The sequence below is a fragment of the Triturus cristatus genome, chromosome 3_1 (genome assembly GCF_964204655.1).
Source record: "Triturus cristatus chromosome 3_1, aTriCri1.1, whole genome shotgun sequence".
Classification (NCBI taxonomy): domain Eukaryota; kingdom Metazoa; phylum Chordata; class Amphibia; order Caudata; family Salamandridae; genus Triturus; species Triturus cristatus.
In genome coordinates this window covers 1,063,069,074-1,063,095,889 of record NC_140583.1, presented here as the reverse complement: position 1 = coordinate 1,063,095,889, position 26,816 = coordinate 1,063,069,074, and the positions used below count along the sequence as shown (strand labels likewise).

General features: G+C 45.6%; 1 protein-coding gene across 4 annotated transcripts in view; it reads right to left on the bottom strand.

Annotated features, from left to right (window-relative positions):
• The window catches only part of CENATAC (centrosomal AT-AC splicing factor), a 64,280-nt gene extending 38,060 nt beyond the window's left edge, over positions 1-26,220 (bottom strand). Inside the window, exons 1-7 of one of the 4 annotated variants that reach the window (XM_085645883.1) lie at positions 24,634-24,951; positions 21,035-21,227; positions 8,554-8,720; positions 7,149-7,247; positions 6,777-6,843; positions 6,625-6,687; positions 3,680-3,744 (exon numbers count right to left, since the gene is read on the bottom strand). In XM_085645883.1, the coding sequence (XP_085502009.1) occupies positions 3,680-3,744; positions 6,625-6,687; positions 6,777-6,843; positions 7,149-7,247; positions 8,554-8,720; positions 21,035-21,073 (500 nt within the window). In that variant the 5' untranslated portion in view covers positions 21,074-21,227; positions 24,634-24,951. Of the gene's footprint in view, positions 1-3,679; positions 3,745-6,624; positions 6,688-6,776; positions 6,844-7,148; positions 7,248-8,553; positions 8,721-21,034; positions 21,228-24,633; positions 24,952-24,977; positions 25,057-25,784 lie in introns of those variants that run through there. The other 3 variants (XM_085645882.1, XM_085645884.1, XM_085645885.1) reach the window with 3 other exon arrangements.
• Between the last annotated feature and the right edge of the window lie 596 nt (positions 26,221-26,816).

The following is a 26,816-nucleotide window of genomic DNA, read 5'->3' as shown; positions in this document are numbered from 1 at the left end:
CCATCAGACTCAACTCTTGAGTATACCTCTAGACCTGTAGATGGCTCAGGACTGCTGTGCTGTTCTGCTGCAAGAAGGACTGCTACTTTGCTGGCAGGGTAAAAGGACTGGACATGCATCTTGAACCCAGAGCCACCAGAGTGACTCCAAGGGCTAGTTGGCTGATCTGCTGATCAGAGCCTCAGGGACAGAAAAGGCTCCAATCACCTTGAACCAGGCACCGGGAGCTGGAATCTGTCAGCTGTGAGTCTTGCCCCACCTGCCAACCTCCTGACCCCCCGCCCCCCCCTGCTCAAGTAATGCCACCCCAGTCCTGGACCCTTGGAAGTGGGCCTGAAGGTGCGCTGCCAGACAAGCTGTGGCGTTCTGGGCAGGACAGACGAAACACATCTCCTTGAAGCTTCACATTGGAACTGCCAATGCAGGACACACATCTTGACACAGTACCTTGCAGCGCAGCCCCTCAGAAATGCCACTATGCAACACATCTCTGACACAGGACTGTGCATCGCAAACCTCAGTTTACAGCATTCTTGACAATGCAGGACCATGCATCGCAAGTCCCGCTGATGGCTTCTTCAGGATTGCCGTTGAGTAATGCATCTTCACCACAGGACCTCGCATCGCAGCTTCTTTGCGCGACGCATCCCAGACACAGGACCTTGCACAGCTTCCCAACCAGGATTTGCGGTGCTTTGTTCAGCAAGTCTAACTTGGTCCCAGCACCCAGCTCACACTTTATAGCGATTGACCTGAACTTGTGACTTTGTCCCAGGAGGGTGAGACCAGATAACCATGGTTGGTGCTTTGTCCTTTTAGGCACCATTTTTACCTAAATCTTTAAAATGACATATTCAAAGTTCTAGTGATTATGTGTTTGTCATTTTGGTCTCAAATTACTTATTACATTTTACTTTGTTTTCTAAATTGGTGTGGGATTTTTCTTATGGTGTGTTTTCACTTTATTACTGATTGAAGTGCTACATAAATACTTTACACAATCCCTCCAAGTTAACCCTGACTGCTTTTGTGCTGTGCTACCAGAGGGTTAAGCACAGGTTACTTTGGAACTTGCTTGTGTTTCACCCTAACAAGACTTGTGGTTGCTGCTTGAGCAGGAATTCACCCATCTCAACCAGTAACGTAATTTCCTACAAGCAGCAGATTTGAAGACTTGAAATGAGAGTTCTTCTGCAGAACGGGAGATGGACAATGCTGCCTCCAGACACCATATTCAGGATCACAACAGTTTGCCAGACTCTCAAATAACATCAGGCCACTGCTCCGACTAATCAATAACATGGAGATGCCGGGTGGACATTTAAATGTCCCATATAGACTATATAAAAAAGTAATACAAATACATCGATCTCGCTAAAAGCATTTTTATCAAAGGCTTATAAATATCGTCCCAAATGAGCATCACTCGCCACCACGCTTTGATAGGGATATGCCACGTAGGAAGGAGATCATACTTGGACGATTCTCTCCGTTAGTGCCAGAGAAACTCATGGAAAAAATAAGTTTCAGAATGGGCTTTGAAACATGCTAAAGCATTGTATCAGAGTTAAAAGTGGTGGGTTAATTCCTACAACATAACTTTTTGGTAGTAAACCACAGGTTCAAGCCACATATCTATTAAAGGCAGAGGCCAAGCGTGATATAAAAGTGATTGTGACAGAATTCCAATATTGGTGACTGGAAGTACCCTGTCACTGGACTACGAATACTCCTCCATTTCCAGCTATTAAGCTAGGCTAGTCATACCATCTAGTGCTGGACTACTCAACACAAGCACACATGGCCACAGTACAGTGCTCATGATGAACTTAGCACTCAAATATTTTTCGCCAAAATATAGCACAAAAACAAAATATTTGGTGCTCTTTACATTCATAGGTATTCAGGATACATATACACAAATAATCCATGGGGAGAAGAACAGTTCGGGTTTGTACTCAAAAATAATAATGGAGTTGTTACAGAACAATAATGACGAACTGAGGACATACATTTTACTGATGAATTGGATGATTATTTAAGAAAGGGTGGACAGAATACTGAATATTCTAGCCAAAATGGATACAAAATAAATTTTTGATAGTCAAAGATTTTCTTCCTTGTCATAGCAGGTTTGGGATATGATTATGAACTGGAATATAGAATGAAGACAAGCATTTCAATTTAAAAAAAGGTATTACTCTACAGCCTCCATATACAGTAAGGAAACTATAGGCTGAGTGGATTAAACTTTTTTGATTTGCAACGCCCACTTTTTTGAGGAAAATTGGACTGATGCTCACGGTCATTTTGCTTGGGCTACTGGCCGGCATGTTAGAAACAAAATATAAACAGACTAGGAATAACAAGTGGAACTTAGCAATTCAGGTTGTTCCTAGCAATTTAGGTTACACATATGTACTATACAAAGAGGGGAAACATCCCCCACAGCCTAGAAATCACATTTATAATCAATTGCAGACAAGTGGTTTGCTCCAAGAGAGACATGTCTCAAAGTGGTGCCAACTGCCAGTTTCTCGAGGAGTGTGAAACAAAATTATGCTGATTTCTCGGGTACCTACATAAGAGGCAACGCCTAAGGTAAGCATTATTAATGCATGTGCACTAACCTTCATTTGGTGCAATGGAACTAAATCCAGAAATCGCTAAACGTACAATTTGAATATGATCATACACTGAAATATCAAGAACTATTAGAATACCAATAGACACCATCACCAACTCCTCAAATAGCACCCATACATAAGGATTTGTGTGTGTTCTGATGGCTCTGCTTGGCTTGCAGTTGGTACTAAACAGAAGTATTCCACTTCTTGTGCTGCAGTTCAGGACATTTTCCATTCATTACTCTTCATATTAGGTCAGTTAACCGTGTTATAGCAATCTACTGCATGTTTACTGGATTTCAAATGCTGTTTTATGGAATTTGCTCTATTCAGATCCCCTGCTTTGTGATCCTCTCCTGTTCCCAGCCCCTTTGCACAAAACGGTCTCTGCTTTGCCCTTCTGATCCAGATCCACAACACAAGGTAGGTTCTCTGCCCTGTGCATACAAAACGGGCTGCTTTTCTGTCTGTTTCATAAGTTCAATGTCATCTGCTGTCCAATGCAATCCAGACACTGTGAGGGATTTCACATATGTGCTAAATACAATGCTAAGTGTTAACACTGCTTCATACAATAAGATTACACAGTAACTGCCAGGCCTTAACAGGAGGACTGTGTCCATTTTTAGAGCCACACTTGGAGAACTAAGCATAGATCCACATACAACGTCAAGTACTGTGTTTGGTTTTACATCTACTTCTAGAGGCCACAGCTACAGTACCGCTTGCGGATGAAGAGTTCAGATGTTCAATTCTACAGACCACCCCTTGAAAATGGTGCTCAGTTCTGAAGGATCTATAGTAGTGTTCCCAGTTCTTAAACTGACATCTTGAGAAAGAGGAAGGCAAATTACAGACAGTCTAGAGACAGTATATTGAAGTTGGTTTAAACACTAGACCTTATAGTGAGATAGAGGACTATGGAGAAGGTTGTGTGAGGCTGTCAGGGTTAAAAGGACCCTTTCTCAGAACCTTCAACTGTAAATCAATTTTACGTTGACAAAGGACAGATAAAGACAATGAAAAGAAGGGATGGATGTGGCATTCCTTACCTGTGCTTGTCAGCCGAGGAGAAAGACGCAGACAGGTCTTCGCAGGGGTCTGTTTCTGGCTGAGGCTGAGTTTGATTCAGGAAAAATTAACAGTTTTCTGGTTTTCAATAAAAACAACATTCACAATTGTCCAATCCTAATTTTGCTACTAGGACTTCAAATGGCCTGCTCTGTGCATGGTGATGTGTCATTTTTGTCTCTTTTAGCTGCCTTCCCACTCCATAAAATTCTGCTACCACTGTATTTTTTGTGGTGCTGGATTTCTCCAAAGCAGCAGAATCCAGTGTTCTCTTTCGGGTTCCAAGCCATTATATCACCCTGAACAGTTCCTTAAGCTTATGGTGGGGTTTAAAGATAAATAAAAGAAGTGGGGGGGTGGGGGAAATGCATTTCCTGATCAACCTCGGAGGAGAGGCAGGAATGATTCAGCGATCCACTGAGCCTCTGCTGAGGAACACAAACACATAATGGAAGGTGCAATAGGGCAGTGTGGTCGTGAGATGGAGGTTTGTTGGGAAGGAAAGTAGTCTTCTGGTGAGCACATGAAGGAAAACAGTGTTCAGGTAAGGCTGGGACCGGAAGGAAGGTAGTATTCTGTTCTGCCTGGGGTATGTTGACTAGGCAACAGTGTCCTGGTGAGCTCAAGGTGGGAGGAAAATAAAGGAGTGTTCTGTGAAGACTCTGGTGGGAGGGAAAGGAAGGCAGTGTTCTGGAGAGCTCGCTATGGGAGATGCATGTTTACTGTGTTTTGGTGCTCTCTTTGGGCCATATGTAGGAAGCCCAATACCGGTCGGTAACGGCCGATTTTCGGTAAATATCCCGTTACCGACCGGAATTCAGGCTTTTGGTATGTAGGGGGCACATTTCAGGATTCAGTAATTTACCGATTCGGTAAATACCGAATCCTGAAATGATATGTAGGGGGAGTGTGTGGTTGTTGTGGGGATTCGTTATTTACCACCAACTAAAAGTTGGTGGTAAATGACGAATAGCTGTAAAAAAGCATTTTTTTGCATTTTGAAGTGTGCACATGTGGCAGACATACATGCCCTTAGGGCATGTATGTGTGCCACATGTGCACACATGCAGGAATCAGGGGTGCAACAGGGTGTCACTGTGACACCCTGCCACCCTTGATTGTGCTCCCCCCATTACCGAATCGGTATTTACAGATTCGGTAATGGTAACTGGCTTCCCATTGATTCCTATGGGCCTCCTGGCCCATAGGAATCAATGGGAAGCCAGTTACCATTACCGAATCGGTAAATACCGATTTCATTTCAAGACAGGAGGCTAACATTATGCATGCTTTCTTTTAATGCCACTCCTGAGCAGCTCCTTTAAAGAACACTAAGTACACAACAATCCAGAATTAGAACCACACAAAGTCCAATAAATGTCTCCTGCACAGAATGTTCATCCTCTTTTAAATGCTGCTCCTGAACAGATAAGTTGACTTTTTAAACATTACTTAAAGTATATTATTGTTTGAGTGTGTATGAAAGATGAGAGGATTGAATAGCTTCTAATTTTCAGAAGCGGAATGCTTGATAAGCAAGTGGTGTATGGTATGAAGGTTAATAACGAGAATTGAGGAAGCGTAAGTTTGCTGTTTAAGAGGACTCTTTTAAAGGGGTTTCAAAATAGGAAAGTGTGTCATAGAGAGGAAAGTTTGCCGCATAAGGAAGTATGCGAGGGCAAGAGGAAACGAACAAAATGGTATAAGGGGTTGGCGCGTGATGTTGGCTTGCGTGTGTAACAGTACCTTAGTAGTGAGGCGTTGGTTCACGAGAGGCAGATGATTACCCGACCCATTCAGAATCAGTAAATATTACCGATAGATTACCTACATATCATTTACCGCTTCATAAATACCGAATCGGTAAAATTGGGTATTTATGAAGCGGTAAATGTTAGGCTACCTACATATGGCCCTTAGTGAGGATGGAGTGAAAGCAGGTTTTCCAGTGAGTTGATGAGAGAGGAAAGTTCTGTGGCTCTGGTGAAGGGGATGTTTTTAGGTAGGGAGGATAAAAGGAAGGTGTTCCTTTTAAGAGTCCCTTAAGGACATTATGGCAGTGCTCTTATCAACCCACAGTGTGAGGGGGCTAACCAGATTCTGGGAGCTTGTGGTGAGAGCTGGAAAGAGGGGACTGTGTTGGGTAGTGTCCAGAGGAGGGGTGGATGGCAGAATTTAGTTTTTTTTTGTAATCTACCTGTAGAGTGGAAAAGGTAGTGGTTCACTCAGACCATGGTGAGATAGGGAAGTCCTGAAGAGAAAACAAGAATGAGAGAAGAATACACTCCCGCCTGCACAAGGAAGGCAAGTGTTCACTTATGCAGAGTTTCGAGCAATTTGTACCTCTACAGAAACATTTTCTATTGCAGTAGTTCTGCAAGCTAACATGTTGGCTGCATCTCGTAGAGTGAGGGAGGGGCGACTTTTAAAGCGAGATCCAGAAATGGAATGATGCTCATATTAATCCGAAAATATCAGGAACAAATCTGGGTAAATCAAATCACAAACAGAAGTGGCAACTTTGAACAGAGGATATAGTGTCACCAGCATATCCCCGCCCTTAGGAGACAAAGGCATTTACAGTGTGCTCTAGAAAGGGCAGTAAGGTTAGTGACAAATGGGAGGTAGAAAGGGATTGGAGGTAGGCAGAGATTGCTGAAGTGTTAGAGATAGTGCAGGTCAATCAATCATTGGGTGATGAAAATAGAGTGGCGTTAGTTTTAGAAGTAAAGGATAGGTGACATATTAGAGGCAGATAGGATGTGTAACCGATGGGTGTGATCTTACGTTAAATACTAGGAACGTGTAGGAAGCACTTGCCACTGCTTAGAGACAACAGGAAACATGAAAAAAGAGTTTAATAGCCCAACAAGAAAATGAAACCGTGGCCATGGATACTGCTTGGGTGCATCGTAGGGAAACAAACCTCCAGGAGTCGTTGTATCAATAATTGGCGACTGCTCTCCATCTCACGGATCTGGGATGCTATCTGTGGAAAGAAATAGCAAAATACGTAAGGGCCTGGGAGATTTGGAGCATTGAAAGTTCAGCCACACATGAATCTGAGCATTTCCTCACCTCCTTTGTCAGCTCGTCCTCCGTTTCTTCATAGCTCTCCAGGGCCTTGAGTACCGACAACTTGAACCTGCAAAATGTGGAACAGTGGTCTAATCAGAATGGTGCTACAGAAGGCATGAACTTTCTAGGCATACACTTCTATCAAGTGAATATTGTCCCCTCCCCCGCACAGCAGTATGTTTTCTGAAGGCTTGTAATGCTGTATATTGTTTCCTGCCACTTGGCTTATGCCACAAATGGGGTTTATCAGGGTCTATATTGCTGTGCTTTGGTTTATCCACAACCATCACCACTGCACACTACTGCCACCATCACTGACCCAAAGCTTTACTGCTGCCCCATATAGGTATTCACTTTTAGAAACCTCCTCACTTCTCATAGTCTTCAGGTGGAAGCAGAAAGTGGGACTTCAGTTTAGCATCTGCCTTGTTTTCCCACCAAAACCTGTTGGTTGCCTTCTTGTGCTCCAGGCTAAAAAATTAATAGGGAAAAAAGCAGTGACTAAATAAATCTTTTATGTAGCAAAACTGTATGTAAGACATACAGAATATGTGCAGAAAAGGCAGCAACAGTACAATCACACAATAGGAAGAATCTGAGCAGCAGCAACGATGCAACCTTTCCTCACACACAGAATAGGTATAGAAGGTGTGTCATCAGGGCAATCTTCCACTAGGCACAAAGCATGTACACTATTCAAGCAGCAGTGCAAGCTTTCGGCCTCTTCCCAACCACTTTCTCCCATACACACAGAAAAGGTACAGCACGAGCTGTACCTCAAACAGAGATAACATCAGTACTGCAAGCTTCCCTCACACAGACTGTTAGAAAACTACAACCAGTGGCACTACAAACGTCCTTCATGACGCAAAGCAAGCACAGTATTAGCATCAGCTCCTGAGAACTGGGCTTGCCCCCTTTTCACATGACCAGCAGTTTGATAGAGTGCGCTGTGTTGCTAGTGTCAAAGATCTGAAAGGTGACACTGGTTTGGCATTTACTCAATCAGAGGCAGCAATTGTCATTCACTCAATCAGAGGCAGTAAGTGATTTTTACTTCTCACTGCATGTTTTCACCCCTACCCAATCAGGCTATGACGCTAGAAACGGGACACTGAGCTCCTTCATCTGTAATTACAACAGCTTCCAGGCAAAAATAAACTATCTGTACCAAAGGCTCCCACTGACTCAGGCTTGATTATAGGCAACTCGGCTGATCACCATTAGGCATGATTTTGCCAGTTGTCAAGCCTGTTCTACATTACTTCAGATGACACCCCATACCTGGTGTACATTAAAGATGCTAATGCCAGCTTTTACTTGTCCAGTTATTGCTCTAGCACCTTTGTATTACACATGATGCAAACAGATTCCTGGCCTGGTATTTCACCAACTACTGTACATTCCAGGGACTGATGTAAGTCCTTAGTGGTTCAGGTATTTTACTAACTCGCTGTACATCACATTAAATGTACCTACCAATTTGCTCTAGTAACTCCCTCGACAATGCATTGAAGTGCAGCAGCCATCACCGTGGCAGGTACTCCAGCAATACCCCCATGGCCCATGCTCATGGTCTTATTAACATCCTTTAACCTGCTAGGTGCCCCACCAGCAACCCACGAATCGTATCACTAGTTCTGTTATCAGCCCATTTATCACCTGTGGCTCAAGCAGGGCGCCATGAGTTATGTTAATATTCGCTTTACCTACCCGACCTAGCCGGATGATCGAGCAATGCCTTATGAACAGTGAAGTTTTCTTGACCAACCCTTACCTTGCCAGATGCTCCAGCAGGGCCCCGTAAACTACAGCCATGTTCCCATTGCTCATGTGCTTTTTCACCTCAAGCTGACAACAGTAACACCAGACTTTCTTCTCGTGCTCAGTGGCATCATGCTTTAGGACATGAGCACCTTTAACCATTTTTCGTGCAGCCTCCACCTGGAACAAAACAGAAATAGATTTAGCTAAAAATTGAAAGCTGAAGCAAGGATTGTTATGCTTCACTTCTATCTTCATGGGTGTTTCACTCTCCGTCAATGGGTTTAAAATAAAAAAGTAGGAGACAAGAAAAGAGGTACTGCGGAACTCTCAAAATGTCCTACGACAGGACTAAAATGTTAAGGCAAACAATGGCTAGAGCTAAATAACAAGTCCCAAAATGAAAAGTAATGCAGCCTAACATGTAAGTGGGATGGACATGTCTTATGATAATATTGCTCTTGGGAAATTTGAGATTTCCACACACGATTGTTCTTGATTAGACCCTAAACCACACAAACATGCTGCTGTGCATGAACCAAGGATTCACCCCAGAATCTTCTTCAGACACACGGACTCGCAACACTGCATTTGGAAAAAGTTTCCCAGGAACTGTGGTGCTCTCTCATCCTACTCTTTAAGCAGCTCATTTCCAGCTTTATTCTGACTTACATGCAGTTCTGCTAACCAGTGTGCAGCCTGTCCCATGGCTTACTTAACTCATTTACTACATACATCTAAACTACTTACTTGGGGATTCTTGCTGCGCCTAGAGGTTCACTGTCATTCATTTACTTTAAACTCACAATCTATGCATGGCGTCTAAATTATTGTCAGAGCAATTCTTTTAAATTCTCTCCTTGGCTTCTTGCATAGGACACGACTCCTCTTGCTATCAATTCAGCTCGTTTCCCAATCTCATCCTTGGCTTCCGGCGTCTCCCCCCTCCTCCCAACGGCTGACCCTAGGTACAATTCAGTTCACATTGTAGACTAAACTACCAATACAGGATGTGCTCCTATCCCTCTTTCTTCCTCCACCATGGTCATGGCAATATTCTTGAGCATCTCTCTGGTACTGCCTTTAAAAGCTAGTAACAATCAAAAGGGTACAAATAACTCCACAGAAGGCTGGAAGTGGAATTCCAACAGTTACTAATAAGAAAAGGGTAAGCAATTTGAAATCACGAGTTAAAACACCATAATGCTGAACTCGTTCAAGCAACACAACGAAAAACCACTCTGAGCTACTCTATTTGATAATCTGGAAAGACAATGCGGAACTGGCTCCTGAAATAAAAGAAGAATTCAGAATTGGAAAATCATTCATGAGAGATTAGGCTTGTCACTTGTAAAATAATTTAATCAGTCAGCAGCGCAAATTTTTATGTAATATCTACCTATTCAAAGGGTGGGATGCTTCACAAATCATTTCTTGTTTAAAAAAAAATAAAAATCCCTCTGGCCTTTTGGAGCCATGCAGTGAGGTGAAACATTATAGAACTATTCTCATTATATCAAAGCTTTGAAGCACCTATTTTTTTAGCAAGGGCTTATAATCTAGCTAGGTTTGGATTCTAGCAAGGCTATGATTTTGGCACCTTTCCGCAAAGGTAAATAAGCCGATTAAAAATAGGTGAAAGCTGTAGTTTTGGATTGCAGGGTGTGCAAACCCTCAATCTTGCATGCTTGAGGGTATTCCCCAACTCCTCTCCAATTGTTTCCTACATTGAAAAAGTTGGAAATTAACTCCTGTCAAAAGGCAAGAGTAAAGCTTATTTCACAGTGGGAAAAATGGGGCGATGGGAAAGTAAATTTGCAACTGCTCATCTGACATTTGCAAAGGCCAAATATACAGAAGTTTATTTGCTTACATGAAAATGGAAACCACAAAGGTTTGCGAAGAGTATAGTTTCCATGCCTAATTTTGTAAACTCCTGACAGTCATAAATCTACATCAATGAAAGGTCATACACCTGTTAGTGCAATTTTGTGACTTTCTTCAAGAATTGGGCCCGCTTATTTAATTTTCATGTTGCCCATAATACTTTTCAACTATTCTCAATTATTATTTTTTTAAACTATTTTTATTAACACAAACTTAGCCAATACATTGGGAAACACATATTGCATAGTAGGTACATGACACTGTAAAATCATACAATTGCGAGTCTGGGCAGCCATAGCATTTGTAAAGTTTACAATTTGGTTATGCATCACCAAAGAATGTTTAATGCGATATTCGTCTGTACCATGTGGCCTTTCGGGGGAGGGGGTGGGGAGGGAAATAACAGGCAGTCCCCTCCTCTTCTCTCCCCCCAGACCTTAGTGTGTCAGCAGGGGTCTCCCCCCCCCCTGTGAGAAAGTGGCTCTGTATATACTGTTCCCCAATAGGTACAGGGTGTACAGAGTCCACAGTCCCCCAGAGGCTGAAAGAGGTCAAAGTTAGGTATGACCTTACTTTCAAAAAGTGGTAGCTTGGTCGAGCAGTAAGGCAGTACCAGAGGACAGTGTAAAGCATTTATTGTACCCACTCAGTCAGCAAATGGTTTCACACACTCAATAACTGAACTCTAGGCCAATGATTTGTATATATAAAATATATGCTTGTTTTATTTTTAGAACCACAAAGGGGGTAAAAATATACTTTCTCAGAATGAGAGGTTGAATATAAATACTTTTGTTTCAAGCAATAAATTTGTGTAAACAGTCACAGTTGGTTGCAATAAACAATCCTATTTCCTAAACATACAATGCATTGAGCTCAATGGTAAATTCAGGTTATTTGTAATAAATTACTTTTTAGATTACTTTTGGAATTCCAGGTCTGGATCCTAGAACCAGCCTGGGGTCAGTATTCAGAATCAAGTGATGAAAGTCGACTTAATAACTGTAATGATTTTTAAATAATATTTAGCTATTTCAAAAGTTAGCACTTAGAAAATATTTCACAGAAAACATTCAATGGATCTCTATGGCAAGAAATTCAAATTGCAGGTAGAGTACTTTATCGTTACTTTAGTAATCCAGGACTGGGTGCCTAGACCCAGGACTGGGGTCCTTATCAAAAGCAGGTAAGTAATTTCGTTTGCAGAAATGGTACGATTTTAAAAGAATATTTCAAATTTGCAAAAGTAGACACTTAGAAGAAATTTCACAGAAAAGCAGACAATGGTTTCCTATGGGAGAAAAATGAGTTAGAAGTAAGTATAGTTGTGAACACTTTTCAGAGTCAGGGCTGGGCACCAAGATCCATCACTGGGAGCTCACCTAGGAGCAGGTGAGTAAATTCGTTTTTGTCACTTGGCTGATTTTTGGTGAATTTTTGCAGTTTTGAAAAGTTCACACTTAGAAGATTTTTGAAGAAAAAGCCAGTCAATGTTACCCTATGAGGAAAATGAAGTTAGCGGTTTAAGGGTAAGTACTCGACTGGTAGTGTTGAAATTCCGGGCATGGACTCAGGGGTCCCCCAGTGTCAGGTAGGTACAGTTGGTTCACCCTCAGCGGTTTCAGGACGGCCGGGTGCAGAGAGAGTTGGGCCCAATGTTATCCTATGAGGGATAGGGGGGCCTTGGTTGGTGGCTGCTGTCTGGCAAGCCACGCGGCTGTGGGAGCTGGGCTCCTGGTCACTTACTCAGGGCAAGTGGGGAAGTAGGTTAGTGTAGAGAGGGCACTGCCAGGGCCACTCGGGCGGCTGGGTGCAGGGTGCTTTTGAGCCTTAGGGCGCTCAATGGAAATCAATGGGAATGTTCCGGTTTGGAAAGAGGCTGCAGGCTCGGGGACGAGGATGTTTCAGGTGCCACCACCACTTCGAGAGGTAAGTTGGGTAGTTGTAGGTTAGGTGGGTACCCCGGGATTGGGCACAGGGGGGTCGCAGGGCGCCGGGTGCAGGGGTGCCTTTTGACGTCGGGAATCTTACCCTCTGGTTGATCGCGGCTGGGGTGGCACTTGGTTCTGAGGCTGCAGGCTTCTTCCGGGATGTCGAGGGGGGTCCTTGGGTGCCGGACTCTGGGTCACAGTCGCCGTGGGGTCGTCCTCTGGGTCTTTGTCCACTCCGGCACTGGCCAGGCTTGGCTGGTGCAGAGTGTGTTGGGTCCGCGGTCCCGGGCTGGTGCCAGGGATAGCAAGTAGGTTTCTTGAGTAGAGCCTCTACTCGTGGGAGTCCCAGGGGCTTAGAGCTAAAAGGTAGCCAGGTCCTCCGGGGTTGGTGAGGTTGCTGGCCACGTGGGATGCCGCGCTGGTGCAGGTTCGAGAGTCGACAGGCCGGTAGGGCTGGGGCCAAAGCAGTTGGTGTCTTCTTCTCTTTTTAGCAGCTGCAGGGCAGGTCTTTGTTCTTCTTGCTCTTCTTGTCGTTTTTCTATCTGGAATCTGAGGAAGGGAGGTTCAGGGGGCCCCTAAATACTAGATTTAGGGGCGTTACAGGTAGGTGAAGGCCAGGGACCAATGGGTCCTTGTCCTGGGGTGGGTACACCCCCTATCCTGCCTCTCTCCTGTGGGAGGGGGGCAGTAGCCTAATCCTGATAGGGTAGGGCCTCCCATCTTCAAGATGGCGAGAGCCCGGAGATGTGCTTCACCTCGCCTCCCCCACCTGAGGGGTGGGGTGGGCAGGCTGGCACATCCCCTGTCCTTGTATGGGGTTTCCGGCCAAGCTTCCCGCCAGAGTGGGGGGTTGCAGTGGCCTGGGGAAACTCCAACTGGCGGCATGCCTTTGAAGCTTCCCTTTGCTCATCCTGGGGGAGGAGATTTCTCACCTCACCCAGGATGTGCATTGTTGCAGGCCCGGGAGAGCAGGGGCTCTCCCACCCAGGGGTCCAGCAACGTGTCTGCTGTGTGGCAGCCTGGGCAGCCTCAGAGCAGACGTGGATTGCAAGTTAGCTGTAAGGGGGCATCTTCTAAGATGCCCTCTGGGGTGCTTAGTACATTAAATCCCACACTGGCATCAGTGTGGGTTCAATGTGCTGAGAAGTTTGATACCAAACTTCCCAGGCTTCAGTGTTGCCAATATGGTGCTGTGGAGCTCGTGTTTGACAAGCTCTCAGCACCATGTATTCTTAAATGACAGCACTGCACTTACAGTGCCCAGGAATGGACCCGGGTACTGTAGGGGCACAGGGCTCCTGCTCCTGTGCCCACACCATAGGCGTAATGCACCCAGCTAGAGGGGTGGCTGACATATGCCTTGGCAGTGTAGGTGATGGGCATGGTACACAGTGATGTGTGCCATGTCGACTCTTTGTTTTGTCCTGCACCCAGACACTCAGCCTGCAAGGGCAGTGTGTGTGTGTAAGGGTACAGGGCCTCTGAGGGTGGCACAATGAGTGCTGCAGCCCTTAGAGGCCTTCCCTGGTCACAAGGCCCTGGGTACCTAGGGTACCATTTACTAGGGGCTGACATGTGGCTAGGGTTTGCCAATTTGGAGTTTGTGTGGTTTAAGGAAGGAACATAGGCCCTGGGCACCTGATTGGCAGGAACCCAGGGTACACTCAATCGAAGTACATTCAGCAATTTAGCAAAAAGTGGGGGCATACCATGCAAGAAAGATGGCACTTTCTCACACCCCCCTCTTCTATTTCGAGTTTATAGAATCTCAACCAGGGGGGATAGATTTTAAATAACTTTTTCAGGCATCCTCCTGCCTTATATGTCACCATTTCAGTGACCATATACAGGTCTAAGCTCAATCTCCATTCTGCAAGTTTCTGGAGATTGGTAGCGCCCCAGCATCGTGCCACCTCCCTCTTCGCCACTCCCAATCCTAAATTACATAGTAGGAGTTTACTGCGGGAAAGATCTATTTCAGTGGGCACCCCCAATAAAATGTACTTGGGATCATTAGGAAGCTGCGTTCCCGTATCTCACTCAGCTCTTTCAGTATCTGAGACCAATAGGACTTAATCTGTTGACATTCCCACATTGTGTGTATGAATGTGCCCCTTTCTGTATTACAGCGTAGTTGTGTCTCTCTGCTCCTCCCATTGCACGTAGACGTGCCCTGTCAAAGTACATACACTCTGTGTAGTATTTTAAACGTTATCAATTAAAGTCAAGACATGATGGCTGATTTGTAACTAAGTTAATTCCGTAAACAGGAGAACAGTACAAGAGTCGTTCAACACCAGCCCCGATCTCAAGTGTCCCCACTACAATGTTCACATTCTTAACATAACATTCCTATTCCACGAGACAAGCATTCTCGCCACACGCTCAGTAACAACCTCGCACGTAGAGACAATGTCCAGAACATGGCACCCTGTCCTTACAGCAGAAGCAGCAAGTCCTTCTGTACAGTCACATAATAAGAAACAATCACCATAGCCCACCCGTGCAGAACAGTCACAGCGCCACCACATGTACACTCACGGTCCTGTACAGCAGAGACACCAATATCAAAGCATAACAAGCATTTACAATGCAATGGTCTCGGCATTGTTACAGTTAGAGCTGTTGGCATTGCTCATGACATTCTTGTATGTTTTTGTTTTTAAAACATTTAAAGAAACGGCATTGTTATTTACAATGTCAATAGCTTAATCACTCTCCAATGCGAGACCTATTGCATTTGCACCCACACACAGAGCCACCCACACATACAGAGCCACACACACAGAGCCACCTACACACACAGAGCCACCTACACACACAGAGCCACCTACACACACAGAGTTACCCCCACCACTCACATAGAGCATTCTACAGTTACCCCCACACAGAATCTCCCACACAGACACTCACATACACACACACAGAGCCTCCCACACACACACACACACACAGAGCCTACACACACACACACACACACACACACACACACACACACACACACACACACACACAGAGCCTCCCACACACACACACACAGCCTCCCACACACACACACAGCCTCCCACACACATATACGCTACAGCCAGGGCTTTAAGAGGGCCGGGTCTCACCAGTGAAGAGCATCTGCAGTTTTTTAAATGGGGTCTCGAAACGGGTCTCTATCGGGAGAGACCCCATGAGACGTGTCCGGGAGGTTTCAAGGTCTCAACCATCCGAGTACCTGCTTCTGGGACGGCGCATGGTCCGGGGGCGCGCATTGTCTGACCACCCGATGTGAGAAAGTGCCCTCTAACTTGCATGGTATGCCCCCACTTTTTGCTAAATTGCTGAATGTACTTTTACTGAGTGTACCCTGGACTCCTGCCAATCAGGTGCCCAGGGCCTATGTTCCTTCCTTGAAACACACAAACTCCCAATTGGCAAACCCTGGCCACATGTCAGCCCCTAGTAAATGGTACCCTAGGTACCCAGGGCCTTGTGACCAGGGAAGACCCCTAAGGGCTGCAGCACTGATTGTGCCACCCTTAGGGGCCCTGTACCCTTACACACACACACTGCCTTTGCAGGCTGAGTGTCTGGGTGCAGGACAAAATGAAGAGTCGACATGGCACATCTCTGTGTGCCATGCCCAACACCCACACTGCCAAGACATATGTCGGTCACCCCTCTGGCTGGGTGCCTTATGCCCATGGTGTGGGCACAGGAGCAGGAGCCCTGTGCCCCTACAGTACCCAGGTCCATTCCCGGGCACTGTAAGTGCAGTGCTGCCATTTCAGAGTACATGGTGCTGAGAGCTCGTCAAACACGAGCTCCACAGCACCATAATGGCAACACTAAAGACTGGGAAGTTTGGTATCAAACTTCTCAGCACATTAAACCCACACTGATGTCAGTGTGAGATTTAATGTACCAAGCACCCCAGAGGGCATCTTAGAGATGCCCTCCTACAACTAACCTACAATCCACGTCTGCTCTGAGGCTGCCACACAGCAGACACGTTGCTGGACCCCTGGGTGGGAGAGCCCCTGCTCTCCCGGGCCTGCAACAATGCACATCCTGGGTGAGGTGATAGATCTCCTCCCCCAGGATGAGCAAAGGGAAGCTTCAAAGGCCTGCCGCCTCTAGGAGTTTCCCCAGGCCACTGCAACCCCCCCACTCTGGCGGGAAGCTTGGCCGGAAACCCCATACAAGGACAGGGGATGTGCCAGCCTGCCCACCCCACCCCTCAGGTGGGGGAGGCGAGGTGAAGCACATCTCCGGGCTCTCGCCATCTTGAAGATGGAGGCCCTGCCCTATCAGGATTAGGCTACTGCCCCCCTCCCACAGGAGAGGAGCAGGATAGGGGGTGTACCCACCCCAGGACAAGGACCCATTGGTCCCTGGCCTTCACCTACCTGTAACGCCCCTAAATCTAGTATTTAGGGGCACCCTGAACCTTACTTCCCCAGATTCCAGATTCAAAAACTACAAGAAGGGCAAGAAGAACAAAGACCTGCCCTGCAGCTGCTAAAAAGGGAAGAAGACACCAACTGCTTTGGCCCCAGCCCTACCGGCCTGTCGACTCCCGAACCTGCACCAGCGCGGCATCTCTCGTGGCCAGCAACCTCACCAACCCCAGAGGACCTGGCTACCTTTTGGCTCTAAGCCCCTGGGACTCCCATGAGTAGAGGCTCTACTCAGAAACCTATTTCTAACCCCTGGCAGCAGCCCGGAACCGCGAACCCAGCACACTCTGCACCAGCCAAGCCTGGCCAGTGCCGGAGTGGACAAAGACCCTGAGGACAACCCCACGGCGACTGTGACCCCGAGTCCGGCACCCAAGGACCCCCCCTCGACATTCCGGAAGAAGACTGCAGCCTCAGAACAAGGTGCCCCCCCAACCGCGATCAACAGAGGGTAAGATTTCCCGACACCAAAAGGCACACCTGCACGCGGCGCCCTGCGGCCCCCTGTGCCCAATCCCGGGGTACCCACCTAACCTACAACTACCCAACTTACCCCTCGAAGTGGTGGTGGCACCTGAAGCATCCTCGTCCCCGAGCTTGCAGCCTTTTTCCTAACCGGAACATTCCCATTGATTTCCATTGAGCGCCCGATGGCTCAAAAGCACCCTGCACCCAGCCGCCCGAGTGGCCCTGGCAGTGCAATCTCTACACTAGCCTACTTCCCCACTTGCCCTGAGGGAGTGACTAGGAGCCCAGCTCCCACAGCCGCGTGGCCTGCTAGTCAGCAGCCACCAAACCAGGCCCCCCTATTCCTCATAGGCTAACATTGGGCCTAACTCTCTCTGCACCCGGCTGCCCTAGAGCCGCTGAGGGTGAACTAACTGTGCCTATCTGACCTTGGGGGACCCCTGAGTCTATGCCCAGAACCTCACCTTTGCCAGTCGAGAACTTACCTGAAAACCGCTAACTCTATTTTCTACATAGGGTAACATTGACTGGCTTTTTCTTGAAATTTCGTCTAAGTGAGGACTTTTCAAATCTTCAAATATTCACTAAAAATCAGCCGAGCGACAAAAACGCAAAAACTCACCTGTTCTCGGGTGGGCTCACAGTGCTGGATCTTGGTGCCCAGCACTAGCTCGGAAGAATATTCGCATCTATACTTACTAGTAAACCAATTTTCTCCCATAGGAAACCATTGACTGCTTTTCTGTGAAATTTCTTCTAAGTGTTGATTTCTGCAAACTTGAAATATTCTTTTAAAATCGTACAATTTCTGCAAACGTAATTACTTACCTGTTTTTGATAAAGACCCCAGTACTGGGTCCAGGTACCCAGTCCTGGATTACAAAAGTAACGATAACCTACTGTACCTGTAAACTATATTTCCTTCCATAGGGAATCATTGATTGTTTGCTCTGAAATATTTTTTAAGTGCTCACTTTTGAAATAGCTAAATATTAGTTAAAAATCAGTACAGTACCAAAGTCGACTTTCAACAGCTGATTCTGAGAACTGACCCAGGACTGGATCTAGGATCCAAGCCTGGAATTACAAAAGTAATCTGAAAGTAATCTGTTGCATATAATTTGAATTTATCATTGAGCTCAATGTATTGTGTTTAGGAATAGAGTTGCCTACTGCAACTATTTGTAACTGTTTACTAAAAAGTCTATTGCATATACAAAAGTATTTTTATGAAACATCTCTTGTCGAGAAAGTATATTTTAATTCCAAGTGTTGGTTCTAAAATAAAACAAGCATATATTTTTTATATACAAACCATTGGCCTAGAGTTCAGTTATTGAGTGTGTGGAACTATTTGCTGACTGAGTGTGTACAACAAATGCTTTACACGTCCTCTGATACTGCCTTACTGCTCGACCAGGCTACCACTTTGGAGAGTAAGTTTATATCTAACTTTAACCTCTGTTAAACCCTTGGGGTCTGTGGACTCTGTACACCCTGTACCTATTAAGGAACAGTATATACAGAGCCACTTTCTCACACCCGAATACCTGCTTCTTGGGGGTGTGGGCAGGGAGACTCCCGTAGCGTGTCCGGGGCTTCCAGGGTCTGAAGCGCATGTGTTCCAACTTGTCGGGGTAGAGACAGCCAGAGGTGTGAGATCTCAGAGTTTAACCCGATGCTCAGAAATGTAAGTTTAATTCCAACAGCATCCTCATAGTCGCCCACATTTTCGCTCTCAGGGTCCGGCCCTGCTACTCAGAAAGTCGGTTTTATATCCGTACAGTTGGCAATTCGCCCAGGGCCACTCGCATATCTTCCAAACCCCCGGGCACTGTACTTCGTGGGGATTTAACTACCCATGTAAGTATGACACATAAAGATTGTCTTTAACTGTATGGTTTGGCCGCTAGTATTATTGGGGGTGGACTCCTCGAATCCACGAGCACGCTCTGCAGCCACGAATTCTTTAACAAAACCTTCACACGCGTTGTAAGAAGCCTCGTGGGTGGGAAAAATGCAAACCCAGTGAAACTTTAAAGATGTATGCACTGTACCACCTTAGCACGTTCAATTTCGCGGCTCGTCAGGGGTCGGGAATCCCGTGCATACCTTGCACGCTCACTTCAGGGCCTAGACGCCTTGCAGGCTCACTTCAGCGCCTTGTCAGGGGTCGTACATAGGATACGGACAACATAAACACATACACCACTTTGCAGTGTCTACAGTAAAAGGTGTAAAGTGGAGTATGAGTATTCGAACTACAAGAATACAGTTATCGGTGAGGCGTGGCTGTGCCTGTGTTTTGGAATCGAGTGGTGTGATGTGCGTGCTTGTGTGTGTCTGTCTTTAGTGGCGTCCGCTGGCCACCGCCGCTGGTTTCACATCACACAGCTTTAGGACCCGAGGCTGCAACCTGCCAGGGCGCAGACGTCTCAAGTGTCCCACGCCAGCGGAGAGTACGAAATACGAGTTTCTTTTCTATCTTTTAGTTTCTATTTTCCTAATATAAATGCAAATCTACAAATTCCAGAATGTACCGTGGTAAAAAAGCCTGCCAGCTGCTCACGCCGGGCATAGGGCAGCCTGACATCTCAGGATGTGGGCCCCAGTGGGTACAGTTGCCTCATGTTGGACAAAGTTTCAAGGGGACGATTCGCAGAGTTTTTAATGCACGGAGATCGAGTTTATGTGCACAAAAAGGTCAACTAAGCGTTAAGGTCGGATCTTCTGATTTAAAGTGTGGGACTCTGCGAAAGACAGGAGTGCGTGCCTCGGTCTCCCCAGGGTGAAAACCGGAAGGCAGCACCGCCATACTCATTCACTGGCAAAATACGGTCCCTGTAGAAAAGATGAAACAAAAACATTGTGCAAAAATCAGATCTTTTGAATAAATGTACCTGTGCGATCAACAGGAGTAGGTTTAGCGGATGTGAAATGTAAGCCTCCCACTTGCTTGGATTTCTACTTACTTCTGTGAGTTTTGTGCTCCCCTATCCTCTCACCCCACCCGCCCCCCTCCTAAAAAAAGGAACTCTGTGCTACTCTTAGGTGCAGATTGAAAAGCGCAGTTTCCGATTTTTTACAAAAAAAAAAAAAAAAGAGTCTACAAACAAGCAGCGCAGCTCCATTCTCACTGCGCTCACGTGTTGAAATAAAGCGCCTTGAGGCTATTCCGCTCTCAGAGCAGCGCTGCGCCAGAACATTCTTACAGGCATCACTCTTGGTTTGATCATCTTCCTTCGAGTTTATTTCTTTTCCTCGGACTAGGGGCCTCGCACAGAATTAGACAGAGGGGTGTGTGTGAAACCAGCTCAGTGAAAACGGCTGAATGTTTTATTCAATTCAAGTGGCATCCGGGTGCAAATTCCAGTTGGCTAGAGCGATACATGTTTTCTAGTGTACGTGTTTTATTGTATGCGTGTCACATCATTTCCTCTTCGCTGCTGCAGAAAACATTTTACTTTATTGAATATACATTGTAGAACCAGTAATTATTGGGCATTTAGCTGGCAGGCGCTGCTCTCTGAGTTGTCTTTAAAATTGAAAGCTCTCACATCATAACCAAATCCAATGTTCCCTTTATCGCTCACAAAATGATTAAAGGAGGAGTCGGCATGGAGGGGATTTGAGCCTGCAGCATACCCGCAGATGTCTTCTTTTGACCCATGTGGCCGCAGCAGGCACAGCACTCACTGAGCTATCGCGCCCTGCATTATACACATTCCATTTGTTCTTTATATTTATTTGGAATTGTTACCATTTGAACAAAAGTCCAGTGCGTGGCAGCAAGCTTCATGCGGCAGCTTTAGCAGTTTGGACGGGCACCGAGATACATGAAGTGCTGGTCGCTCATTGGGCTAATGCACCTACTGCGGGGATCGGTATTTGACGGCAGCATGCTCGGATCTGGGCGGGTTCACTCCCTTTTCATCCTCAGTAATGTGAGTACCCTTGAGTTGTGCAACAATAAACATATATTCTTTAGCACCAAGAAGCTGATAGAGGCAGAGCGCTTTACAAATAATACATGCCAGGTTACAAGATAGTTTAAATAGAGGTCCTGGGCACAGAGAGCCCAGTTACACTAGACAACTAGTATACACGTTTACATTACAGGCTTGATAATGGCGCTACAGAAGAGGTTAAATCGCCCACTGCCCATGCCTGTATCCCGCCTCCTTGAGGAAACCCTTGCCACCGTAATTAGGGCAGTATTTATGGACCCCAGGGACCCGTGAGTAGACGAGGATGTCCTGGGGTGGGCGAGCCGTCCACAGGTGCTGGTCCTGGCCCAGTGACCCCTTCCCAGGGGCTCTCAGAGGGAATCGCCCTGAACACCACCCCGCCTTTCTCCGAGGCAAAGCAGAAATGCCTCGGAGAAACGCAGTGGCGTTTTCGGATTCGGGGGCGTTTTTCTTTTCTCTCCTCTTGCCATTGGCTGGAGGAGAGAAAAACACGCCCTGAGAAAACCTCGCAAAAAACACGCCCCCGAATCCGAAAAGGACGGGCCTGTTCGGAGAGACAAAGCCTCTTCTCCAATGGCTGGCCAGCATTTAAGAGGCCAGCCAATGGAGAAGAGGAGAGAAGAGGGGCGGGTTCAAGCCCCTCTTCTCCAAAACATTAATTCTCCGGACTTCCGGTTCTGCCTTCGGCAGACAGGATGGTCCCGAGACCTAAAAACAGTCCTGTTTTATACTGAAGTACCACTCCCACAACTATCATCAAACGTTCAGCCACCACGGCCACTTAAACACAAACAAAGTAATTCCTCTGGGAGACAGCAAATGTAGGTATATTCTTTATTCAAGTAATGAAGTGGGAAAGACCAATATATCCACCCACCAGCAGGAACCGCTTGTCACAACGGTTATAGAATTCTCCGCATGAGACCCATATCAACATTCCAGAGAGCGCGGATAAGAACTTAGCACACGCTTCTATGTCAACTACGTAAAAACACAACACATCATCCTCCTATATACAAAAATAAAACTACTTCCTAAACTTGAAGAAAATGTGAGGAAAAATTAGAATAACTTGAAATACAACATTCAGAAAAATGAACATACAAAAATCAGCATAACCTGAAAATACAGAATAAGAATGTATTCAAATAGGAAAATATGTAACAACGCATCTTACTTCTAAATAGAAAAATAAAACTACTTCCTAAGGTTGAGGATAAACAAAGTGAGGAAAATATGCATACAACATAAGCATCACCTGAAAATAATAACCTAAGGAAGAACTCAAATGACATAGTCCTGTAAATACTCAGGACGTCCGATTTCTCTTCCACACCTACTATTGATCTGGACTCCACGGTTGTCTACAGTTTCCCCAAAATCAGGGAGCTCACTCTCTGACAAAACTTCAACCTCATTCTCATCCAAATCTCTACCAACATTCACACCCTTACTCTGATTACCAACCTCATTCCACTCTAATCAAACCAGAAATGAATTCCTTTGTCAAATTCTTCATCCACCTTACCCCTCCTCCACAACACAAAGTTGCTCATTTGCCACACCTTGCCATTACTCAACCTTACGCAATTAGTAAGAATTCCCTTCACCAATAAGGGGTTTGGTGAATCGGCTTTCTTCTTTCCTTACCTTAAAAGGTAATTTAACTCTCACCCAATCTCTGTCCTTAAGCGGACACTCCTTTGAAACTTTTCTCAGGTCCTGATACTTCCCTACACGCTTTCACAATGTAGTCTTTGACCACAGCCGGAAACCATTTCTCTAGCCTGGATCTTACCAACCAACCTTGATTATCGCTCATAAAAGGAACTCTACCCCTCATAATGGTAAAAGGACTACAATCTGTAACCGTGGCAGTTGTGCGATACATCAACACCATACTCCTGACCCCCACTCTCCAATCCAGTTTCTTGCTCCTAGCCAACTGCAAAGAATCTTTTATCACTCTATTAAATCTCTTTACCTCGCCATTACCAGCGGGATGATAAAGACAAGTAAATTTGTGTGCAATACCATTCCTTAACATGAAATCCTTCATGACTTCACTTTTAAACAGCACCCCATTATCAGTGATAACTCTTTTAGGAAGTCCTTCCCTCTGGAAAATTCCATCTAAAAATGTTACAACAGACTCTGCATTAGCACTGCGTACAAACTCTACCTCGGGCCACTTAGAAAAATAATCAACTGCAACTAAAACAAACCAACTGCTCCCATCCTTTTCATTTATGGGACCCATAATGTCCACTCCTAAGGTATCCCAAACCATATCGGGACACGGTTCGGGATGGAGACAAGGTTTAAGCATCACCTGAGACTTGTCTGCTCCCTCACACAATTCATACTCTCTATCTACTCTTTTCACATTCAAATCCATACCAATTTTCCTATCGGATTTGTTCCTCCTACACTCTTTCGCAAAATGCCCAAGAATTCTGCACTCCCCACATTTTGATTGCGAGCCGGGCACTTTCTACTGTTGGCCAGGTGTTCCTTACTACCACATCTATAGCACCTCATGTCCTGTTTAGAAGAGTGTTTCACAGAGCTTTGTTTACTTTCTTCTTGATACACATCTGGATTTTTCTCAGGTTTGACTTTAGAACGACTTCCTTAAGCTTATCCTTAGAATTAATTTCTGCAACCTTAGCACATTTATTAGATATTTCAGCCTTCTTAACAACAGCAATGACTTCACTAAGTGGTGCCTCTCCATAAGCCCATAAACTTTGAGTATGTGCATTGTTAACATACATGATGATTTGATCCCTTATCAATTCATCATGCAGAGCACCGAACCTGCAAGTTAAAGCCAACCGTTTTAAAACAGAAACATATTCCTCAATAGATTCTAACTTATTCTGCTTCCTTTTTAAGAAATTGTGTCTGTCTATGGCTATACAGTCAGAAGTAGAATAATACGTATCCAGATCCTCCAATGCATTTAAAAATACATCGGATTCACGAACTGTGCGAGTTTTCTTTTCCATAGCATTATACACAATAATGCCCTGAGGACCCAAGCAATGTAAAAGAATCTTTTTTTCCTAACTTGTGAGAGTTCCTCATCCTCCATCGTATCGATATAATTCAAAAAATACTGTTTCCACTCATTCCAATTAATGGGTGGCTCACCTGTACATGTTAAGAAAGGTTGCGGAGGGGTCAAAGAAAAAGTATGAGAAGACCACATATTTTACTATATAAACAATACTCCTCAGATATAAACAATACCCCCAGAGGAAAAGATACAGTACGTAATTACACAGCAGTATTAACTCAATTCCTTCCAGACTAGTATACTGTCATGTAAGGGCTGTCCTTCCATTCACCAGAAATGTTCACAAGAACGTGTGGTACCACTCCTTACACGTAGAATACTCTGTAGAAGGTGTCACTGGCTCTCTTGTAATTGTAGCAATGCAATGAAGGACGGTCCAATTCTAAATACACCTTTAGTAATTTAGGAAACTGACACGTGCTTGCAGTTGCGGTAATAAATTGTGCTAGTTAGTAAAGAAAATCAGGTGTAAGGAATAGCAGTACGCGCAGCCCTCGGAAGAAGAATCCTGGATCAGCTGACGAAGCTACGAAACACCCGAAGTTACACACGTTGAAGAAAACGTTGCCAACAGACTCCTTCTGTGTAATTTAGAGCACCTATGCTGCAAACCTGATGCCCAAATTGGCGGCACGTCGAGTAGTAAAATGTACCTCTAAGACGGCCGAACGTTACGTGAATGAGGACGCAATCGAAAAGCTGAAACTGCAACGGTGACCCAATTGCGGCAGTTAATTCACGCTATGACGCACGCAAGCATCCTAAAGTCACTTCCAAGATGGCCACGTTAAGTGCTCTATGTGGTTGCTGAAGAGCTGAAACAGCACAGCGTTTAACTCACTGGCGCAGCCTTCCCAAGATGGCGGTAAAAGTGCGCGGCCCTTACGGAATACAGATATAAACAAACCGTGAGGCGATCTGAGCACAAGTCTTCACTTAAATATTCACCAGCCGAAACACAGGTGAAAGTAAGGTAATTTGGAAATGCGTGTTGGTCTCCCACTCACCAGACCACCTGCAAATCAACGAAGCTGAAGGTACGCAGCAAAGCTGAAGCTTGAAAGGGAATACGGCAGGATGACGTAGATGAACAACAAAAACACTGCGCGAGTATCATCGTTGCCAAAATTGTTATGCAATTCCTCCGGGATATATTATTTATTCAAGTACTGAAGAGGTAAGGAAACAACACGTCCAGCAACCAGCAGGAACCGCTTGTCACAACCGTTATAGAATCCCCGCACAAGACCCATAATGACATATCAACATTCCTGAGAGCGCGGATATGAATTAACCATGCACCCCCATGCCAACTAAGTATAAACACACAGCCTTCTGAGCCAAACGTACAGCGACGATACACCTGTACAGCAGAGGAATCACGTAAAATAGGTACGCAAGACACCACACACCTGTACAAGAACGGCACACTCACGCCCAACATAGCATATACGTTGTACCTTGAGCAGAAAGCCACCTAGCGCATGTTTCAACTTCTGCTGGTGCTTCTTGCTGTAGGAGTGTCCCTTGCCAGTGAAGGAGGTCTGTCGGCAAATCGGGCAATAGTGCACCCCCATGACTGAACCTGGAGGGCAGGTTGTTCGGCGGCCGTCATCTGTCATCCCCTGGCACAGCCAGGGCCGCCATCTTCTGAAGATTAAATAATTCAGAACGTTGCTCCGGGGTCACAGGTCATACCAGTAGCTACAGTCACCGGTCACCGGTGACTGTAGCTACACAACCAGAAAGTTTTATCGTTATTATTTTTTTTAACAAGATTGCAATTTTAAAATGGGACTAATCCGGTATTTAAAATAAGCCATTTCATCCCGTTCGAAGATGGCCGCTACATCACTCGCGATCACTTTCACTTCTGCCGCGCGCACCACTCGCAGGCTCAACTCCTGCTCCCCCTCTCAGTTAACAATTAACTTTCGCGGCTGCGGGGCCGCGCTTGTTTTAGCGGTTGTCTTTTTAACTTTCGGCGCGCGCGCACCACTAACGTGCTTGCCACTGTCGCCACCCCCGACCCCTTTGCTTGTTTTATTTTTGTGAGTTTTGCATATGTGTATTACCCCCACAGCGGCATCGCCTGGGAGACAGCAGGGGACATGCTGCAGTCAGTCAGTCCTTCTGCTTCAACTTGTCAGACCCTTGCTGGTCATTGTTTTCACAGAGACTTTATCTCCAATCCATATATAAGTAACGTGTCAACTGGACAAAGCAGGTGAAGACAGAACAGGCTGCCCTCTTCACCAACACTAAACAAACACAATACAATCTAGCGTGAGAACCACCACACCCCCGCACAAGGCTGCGTGTTTAAAGCATCAAGAGCCATGCCACAACAGGGCTGTATAGCTATCACAGAGCCACCCAAGGTCACGCATAACTTGCATTAACAAACCTCTCCTTGTCTTTTTTAAAAAAAATTTTGTTTATTGTTCTTCGACAAAAAAAAAATGATAAACAACAGAAGAGCAATCCATACA